Consider the following 8,557-nt stretch of genomic DNA (forward strand, 5'->3'; position numbering starts at 1 on the left):
ATAGGCTGGGTGAGTGGGCAAATGTTTGGCTGATGCAGTATAATGTGGATAAATGTGAGGTTATCCATTTTGGTGGCAAAAACAGGAAAGCAGACTATTATCTAAATGGTGGCCGACTAGGAAAAGGGGAGATGCAGCGAGACCTGGGTGTCATGGTACACCAGTCATTGAAAGTGGGCATGCAGGTGCAGCAGGCAGTGAAGAAAGCGAATGGTATGTTAGCTTTCATAGCAAAAGGATTTGAGTATAGGAGCAGGGAGGTTCTACTGCAGTTGTACAGGGTCTTGGTGAGACCACACCTGGAGTATTGCCTACAGTTTTGGTCTCCAAATCTGAGGAAGGACATTATTGCCATAGAGGGAGTGCAGAGAAGGTTCACCAGACTGATTCCTGGAATGTCAGGACTGTCTTATGAAGAAAGACTGGATAGACTTGGTTTATACTCTCTAGAATTTAGGAGATTGAGAGGGGATCTTATAGAAACTTACAAAATTCTTAAGGGGTTGGACAGGCTAGATGCAGGAAGATTGCTCCCGATGTTGGGGAAGTCCAGGACAAGGGGTCACAGTTTAAGGATAAGGGGGAAATCCTTTAAAACCGAGATGAGAAGAACTTTTTTCACACAGAGAGTGGTTAATCTCTGGAACTCTCTGCCACAGAGGGTAGTCGAGGCCAGTTAATTGGCTATATTTAAGAGGGAGTTAGATGTGGCCCTTGTGGCTAAGGGGATCAGAGGGTATGGAGAGAAGGCAGGTACGGGATACTGAGTTGGATGATCAGCCATGATCATATTGAATGGCGGTGCAGGCTCGAAGGGCCGAATGGCCTATTCCTGCACCTAATTTCTATGTTTCTATGTTTCTATTTTAGAGTCTCATCAGAATGCAACATAGATACATAGAAAATAGGTGCAGGAGTAGGCCATTCGGCCCTTCGAGCCTGCACCGCCATTCAATATGATCATGGCTGATCACAGTCATTCAGATGTTAGACACAAAATGCTGGAGTAACTCAGCGGGTCAGGCAGCAGCTCTGGAGAAAAGGAATAGGTGGCGTTTCAGGTCGGGACACTTCTTGAGTCTGACACAAAACCTCACCCATTCCCTCTCGCCAGAGATGCTGCCTGACCCGCTGAGTTACTCCAGCATTTGGTGTCTATCCTCGGTGTAAACCAGCATCTGCAGTTCCTTCCTGCACATTCATTCAGATGTGTTGATCACCTCACAGTTTTTTCTCAACTGCCGGGAGCAGTCAGACGTAACCAAGTGTCGTTTGCCTTTACAGGTGAATGACTGTGCTTCCTAACGAAGGACATGGTTGAAATGCCCAACAACACGTCCCCAGATCTCTGGCAGGAGGGCGCTGAATCAAACGGTGAGCGATCGCCCTGTGTGCTCGGAGCCATTCCCATCATTTACTACAGCGGCTTGCTGTGCGTGGGGTTGCCAGGTGAGTGGCAAGTAGCAATATTAGAAATTGGCTGCAAGTAAATCAAGAGTCAAGAGTGTTTTATTGTCAATATGTCGCGAAACGGAACAATGAAATTCTTACTTGCAGCAGCACGTTAGTGTTCAATAATCAAAAATGTTCTGTATGTATTTAAAATAAAACAGACAAATAAGTAGACAGCAGTAGTGTGATCAGTCGAATGGTTGTAATCTCAAGTTGAAAGCAACACCTAATCAAAGCCCCCCCCCCCCCGGACTTCTGCCTGAAGAAGGGTCTCGACCCAAAACGCTTTCTCTTTAGATGCTGCCTCACCCGCTGAGTTTCTCCAGAATTTTTTGTCTACTTTCGTTTTTTCCAGCATCTGCAGTTCCTTCTTAAACACCTGATCAAAGCAAGTTGCTGCCGATCTCCTCGGGAATGTTTTTGGCTTCAGGATCACAGATGCAACGTCAGATTTCAAATTGTCACCCTTTGGATTTCAATTTCAAATTGTCACCCTTTGGATTTGGGAACTCACTCATTTATGTTCCCACCTTCCATCCCAAAGAGCGAATCCAATAGTTTCGGCAGCAACTGGTGGTGGCCCGTGGTAGACGACGATAGCATGGATGTGCAGTCTCATGTGGGATTGAGTGGGGCCCACGAGTCCGATGTGCAAGCCACACATGCAGGAGCAGTGGGGGGCTCATGTGAAGGCCGCTGTCGGGGGGATTTAGGGCTGCGGCCTTCCTCCTGCATCCGACACTAACGAGTCGGCTTCGGCAGTCCCGCGGCAACAGCTGCGTCCGCTGGACTGGAGGGCGGCATCTTCGGCAGCTTCGACCACCCCGGGCCGCGGAGCTTGAACCAGCCCGTTCGCGGAGCTCGGTTGAGCCGCGGGACTGACTTACCATCGCCCGGTGGGGTAACAACGTCAGAGGCCTGGATCGCCTCAGAGCAGAGGGAGAACAAGGAGGGACCTAAGACTTTAAGACTTTTGCCTCCATCACAGTGAGGAGGTGCCTGGTGAACTCGCTGTGGTGGATGTTAATTTGTGTTTATTGTGTATTTTGTTATTTATTATTGTATGTATGACTGCAGGCAACGAAATTTCGTTCAGACCGAAAGGTCTGAATGACAAATAAAGGAATCTAATCTAATCTAATCTAATCTTCGGCGATTGTCTTCGAAACTGCTGACCGCCTTCCCAGTGGTTGTACTCCAGCCAGTCCTGTCACTGTCACGGGGTTTCAGTTGTGTTAGGGCTGGGCCTGCGTGCTGGAGGTGGCCCTCGATGCAGTCTTTGAACCGTTTCTTTGGGCGTTTCCCCGGGTTCCTTTGACCCCGTGACCGAACTCCATACTATCAATCCCGTGTGCCTCAATAAATCCCTGCCACTCGCTATTCTGTTCAACAGAAAAGTCAGATTTATTTAATTACTTCAATTGAAATTCCCCATTGTGGGATTCAAACTCACATCTCTGGATCAATGATCCACAACTCTGTCTGCCAGGCTGCCAACATAACCAGCACATTATATACAATAACCGTTTGATAGCTCATGTGGATCATTAAGATGAGACACACTAATGACAAAATCCATTACAGGGGAGATTAGAAAAACCATGGCTTCATATGGAAGATAAACACAAAAAGCTGGAGTAACTCAGCAAGACAGGCAGCATGTCTGGAGAGAAGGATTAGGTGACGTTTCGGGAAGTGACCCTTCTTTAAACTGAGAGTCGGGGGAAAGGGAAACAAGAGATATAGGTGGTGATAGAGAGAGAGAGAGAGAGAGAGAGAGAGAGAGATATAGAACAAATGAATGAAAGATATGCAAAAAAAGTAACAATGATAAAGGAAGCAGGATGTTGTTAGCAGTGGACTAGGTGAAAACGAGTTACAGACAATGAGGCTAAACAAGACGACTGAAGCTGGAACAACGACTTGGGTGGGGGAGGGTCGGGAGAGAGGGAATGCAAGGGTTATTTGAAGTTGGAGAAATTAAATAGAAATATGAATATGATTATTGAATATTGGAAACCATTACAATAGTGGTACAACAGAGGCACTGGGTGTTTAACAATGCATTGGGGGCAATTTACAGAGGCCAATTCACCTATAAAACCTGCGCAGGAGGGGAGGTGATATGTGGGAGGAAACCGGCACACGGAGGAAACAGCGGAATTCATTGCCACAGACGGCTGTGGAGGTCATGTCAATGGGTATTTTTAAAGCAGAGATGGATAGATTCTTGATTAGTACGGTTGTCAGGGGTTATAGGGAGAAGGCAGGAGAATGGGGTTAGATGGGAGAGATAGATCAGCCATGATTGAAGTAGTGAAGTAGGAGTAGACTTGATGGGCTGAATAGCCTAATTCTGGAAACAGATGCAATAGTGGTGTTTAGGAGGCTTTAGGCGCATGGATCAGGATGGCATGCAGACAGCAATGATGAGTTTAATTTGCCGTCGTGTTTGACTAGACATTGTGAGCATGTGCCTGTGCTGTACTTTTCCATATACTTTGTTCCGAATGTCAAAACAAGGTAAAGGTTTCCTGTACAGCTTCTCTTCGGGGGGAGAAGTATTTGTTTGTTAACGGCTATTTAAACTGAGTCCTAATGGATCGCACAAGTATCAACATTCACCTTGTGTACCAATGAAACATTTTATGTCTCTTAATCTTGTTTTATTGTGAGCTCTGCAATGAACCAAATGGCAATAAGACAGGGCAGAATCCAAACACACCACCTACTGAATACTTAGTATTCAGTAAGTTAAGGGCCTGTCCCACTTACCAAATTTTTTTTCAGCGACTGTCGGCACCCGTCATAGTCGCAGCACGTGTCGACATATCGCGGGGTGACGCCTGTTTGGCCGTGAATAGTTGCTCAAAGAGTCGTACCTTTTTCTGGTCACCGCTGGATTTTCAACATGTTGATCATTTTTGGCAACCTGCTGCGACTATGACGGGTGCCGGCAGTCGCCAAATAAAATTGCGTAAGTGGAACAGGACCATTAGGGAGAAGGCAGGAACAGGGTACTGATTGTGGATGATCAGCCATGATCACATTGAATGGTGGTGCTGGCTCGAAGGGCCGAATGGCCTACTCCTGCACCTATTGTCTATTGTCTACTTACTCGTATCAATCACTAAAGATGCTAAATGTTAACACAGACCAAGAGAGTACATTTGTCACTCATCTGTCCACGTTCAAAATGAATATTGCAAATCATAATTGGGGGCTTCAGGCCAAGCGGATGTTCAGAGCCTCTTATCAACAAACATGTTGTCAGAACAGCAAGTACCAACTTCAGCGCGCATCCAAAATTAGAGTCAAGCCTGGAGCAAGGATGGGTTGACACATTAGACAAAGGCAAGGGTGTCCTTCTGTACAGAACACACAGAATGGATCCAAAGACCACACTCTGTTCCAGCTCTGTCCGTTACATATGGCCTTCCTGTTTTCACTCCATGCTTAGCTGCATCCTTACATAATAACACTTGCTGCACTGAAGGTATTATACAAAGGGACTGCAGATGCTGGTTTACACCAAAGATGGAGACGGAGCACTTGGGGCAATTTACATAGGCCAATTCACCTACAAACCTTCACAGGAGGAGAGGTGACATGTGGGAGGAAACCAGAGCACACATGGAGGAAACAGTGGAATTCATTGCCACAGACGGCTGTGGAGGTCAAGTCAAAGGATATTTTTAAAACGGAGATAGATAGATTCTTGATTATAGACAATAAACAATAGATGCAGGAGTAGGCCATTCGGCCCTTCAAGCCAGCACTGCCAATCACTGTGATCGTGGCTGATTAGTACTGGTGTCAGGGGTTATGGGGAGAAGGCAGGAGAATGGGGTTAGGAGGGAGAGATAGATCAGCCATGATTGAATGGCGGAGTAAACTCGATGGGCCGAATGGCTTAATTCTGCTCCTATCACCTATGAACTCTTGAAACCCTGGCGGTCACGGGGAGAGCGTGCAGACTCCACGCGGACAGCACCTGATGTCAGAATCAAACCCGGGTCTCTGGCCCTGCGAGACAGCGGTTCTACCAGCTGTGCCATTGTGCATCCAAGTGATTTGCTGAGTAATTTTGGAGAATTAATAACCATTCATTGAAACAAAAAATCCTCACAAGATGAATTGAATGGAATAAAATCTGCATCAGGGGTTAGTCCGCACGGCTTGTCTTTGGAGCAAATTTAAATGGGACAACAATGGTGGTCAATCTGATTTTTCTTTGAGGTAATAAATTCTGTTAAGTACATCGAGTGAAGAGGAAAAGTAGCATGCCAAATGAAATTTGGATAACAAAAGCATTTTACTGCAGGTACTGTCAAAATAAAGTATTTTAACCCTGATAAAGTCCGGCAGATGCTTCAACTTATGAGAATCTTCGCGTTTAACACATTAACTAGAAAGACAATTATTCTGAAGGCAGTAACTCACTCAGTCGCCTCTGCTTACAGGAGGGGGGCAATTAATCTCCGGGCAGACATTGATAATGGGAACATTTTTGCCCTGAGGACATTGATCATGTGCCGTGGTGAGTCTCATTGAGTGGAATAGCGGCTCAGCTCAGCAACATAGGCAGAGCAGATGATTGGGAGGGTGTCTGAGCGAGCTGTAAATCAGGGCGGGCGGGCTCCTGGAAGATGTGAGCAAGAAAATAAAAACGTTGATTAGAAGCAATAACGTTGCACAGAGCAAGTTCGGTGAATGATAAGAGAGCAAGAAGATTTCCCTTTAGTTAGTTTAGTTCAGCGAAGAAACCGGCCCGATATCCCAACGAGTCCACACCGACCGGCGATCCCCGCACACTACCACTGTCCTACACACGCCGGGGACAATTTTACAGGTTTACGAACGGCAATTAACCCACAAACCTGTTCGGCTTTGGAGTGCGGGAGGAAACTGGAGCACCCGGAGAAAACCCATGCAGTCACGGGGAGAATGTACGAACTCCGTACAGACAGCACGCGTTACTCCAGCATTTTGTGTACTTTTAGGATAAACCAGCGCCTGCAGTTCCTTGTATCTACTGCATCACCTGCCTTTATTCTGGTTTTAGACACAAAAAGCACAAATTTTATTCGTCACATGTGTAGGAAGGAACTGAAGATGCTGGTTTAAACCAAAGATAGACACAAAATGCTGGAGTAACTCAGCGGGACAGGCAGCATCTCTGGAGAGAAGGAGTGGGTCGAGACCCTTCTTCAGACATTCCTTCTCTCCAGAGATGCTGCCTGTCCCGCTGAGTTACTCCAGCATTTTGTGTCTATCTTTGGTTTAAACCAGCATCTGCAGTTCCTTCCTACACATGTGACAAATAAAATTGACTGACTTTATTCTGGTTTTAACGGTTATTCTGGTATTAAAATGAAGGGTCACTAACCTGCATTTTTTTTTCTTTCAGTAAATATCCTGAACGTAATTGTCCTCTCGCACCTGGCCATCAAGACACACAAGTCCTCCTACTGCTACCTCCTCTCGCTCTCCGCCTCCGACATCCTCACCCAGTTCTTCATCATCTTTGTCGGCTTCATCCTGGAGACGGCCATTCTCCACCGCAAGATCCCGCCCACCATGGTCCACACCGTCAGCGTGCTGGAGTTTGCGGCCAACCACGCCTCCATCTGGATTACCGTGGTGATGACCATCGACCGCTACTACGCCCTGTGCCACCCGCTGAGGTACCGCACGGTGTCCTACCCCGAGCGCACCCACAGAGTCATCGCCGTGGTCTTTGTGATGTCTCTGATCACCGCCATCCCATTTTACTGGTGGTCTGATCTCTGGCGGGTCAGTAACCCACCCACGGCCTTGGACCAAGTGCTGATCTGGATGCACTGTTTCATCATATACTTCATTCCGTGCACCATATTCCTCATCGTCAACTCGATGATAGTCTTCAGGCTGAAGAAGAAGGAGGCACTGGCCAACCGCTCGAGCAAGACCACCGCCATCTTGTTGACGGTGACGACCGTCTTCGCCATCCTCTGGGCGCCAAGGACGGTGGTCATTATTTATCACCTCTACGTGGCGTCGGTGAACAAGAGCTGGAAGGTCCACCTCATGCTCGATCTGGCCAACATGTTGGCCATGTTGAGCACCGCCATCAACTTCTTCCTCTACTGCTTCGTCAGCAAGCAGTTTCGGTTAACAGTAAAAGAGGTCCTCCTGTCCTTCTGCAAACACTAAAGGGGCTTTGCAGCTCCAGGCTGCGGGCAACGTTAGTGAACCCACCCACCATGGCTTTATAGGCAATGCAATCACACCCCAGATTATAATCGATCCCCAGAACAGTCTGTAAACTGGAAGTGGGAAACGATCCATCATATGTAGGGAGGAACTGCAGATGCTGGTTTAAACCGAAGACGGATACCAGAGGCTGGAGTATCTCAGCTGTTCAGGCAGCATAAGGTCACAAGGAAAAGGAGTAGAATTAGGCTATTCGGCCCATCAAGTCTACTCCACCATTCAATCATGGCTGATCTATATCTCCCTCCTAACCCCATTCTCCTGCCTTCTCCCCATAACCTCTGACACCCGTACTAATCAAGAATCTATCTATCTCTGCCTTAGAAATATCCGCCGACTTGGCCTCCACAACCTTCTGTGGCAAAGAACTCCACAGATTCGCCACCCTCTAACTAAAGACATTTCTCCTCATCTCCTTCCTAATTCTGAGGCTATGACCTCCAGTCCTAGACTCTCCCAATAATGGAAACATCCTCTCCACATCCACTCTATCCAAGCATCTCTGGAGAAAAGGAATGGGTGACGTTTCGGGTCGAGACCCTTCTTCAGTCTGAGAGTCGGGGGACAGGGAAACGAGGTGGTCCTTAGGAGAAATGAATGGAAGATATGCAAAAAGCAACAATGATCAAGGAAATGTGGAGCCCACAATGGGCCATTGTTGGCTGTGGGTTCAGTGATAACAGGTTATACAGACAGAGGACGACAGTGAAACTAGTACGATGACTAGGGTGGGGATGGGACGGAGAGACAGGGGATGCAAGGGATATTTGAAGTTAGAGATATCAATATTCATACTGCTAGGGTTGTGAGCTGCCCAAGCGAAATATGAGGTGCTGTTCCTCCAATTCAC

The 8,557-nt window shown here is 47.2% G+C and overlaps 1 protein-coding gene across 1 annotated transcript; it reads left to right on the plus strand.

Annotated features, from left to right (window-relative positions):
• Positions 1-1,313: 1,313 nt before the first annotated feature.
• Positions 1,314-7,837, plus strand: gpr142 (G protein-coupled receptor 142). The gene is made up of 2 exons (XM_033043968.1): positions 1,314-1,449; positions 6,863-7,837. Exons 1-2 carry the CDS (start codon positions 1,314-1,316, stop codon positions 7,645-7,647), a joined length of 921 nt encoding a protein of 306 aa, XP_032899859.1. The 3' UTR covers positions 7,648-7,837.
• Positions 7,838-8,557: the final 720 nt, after the last annotated feature.

The sequence above is a fragment of the Amblyraja radiata genome, chromosome 26 (genome assembly GCF_010909765.2).
Source record: "Amblyraja radiata isolate CabotCenter1 chromosome 26, sAmbRad1.1.pri, whole genome shotgun sequence".
NCBI classification, from domain to species: Eukaryota; Metazoa; Chordata; class Chondrichthyes; order Rajiformes; family Rajidae; genus Amblyraja; species Amblyraja radiata.

Bases quoted from the DNA above. Each gene is read 5' to 3' on its own strand.
- gpr142 (XM_033043968.1), top strand. From the start codon at position 1,314: ATGGTTGAAATGCCCAACAACACGTCCCCAGATCTCTGGCAGGAGGGC. The intron at 1,450-6,862 runs GTGAGTGGCAAG...TTTTTCTTTCAG, and splicing joins GCTGTGCGTGGGGTTGCCAG to TAAATATCCTGAACGTAATT.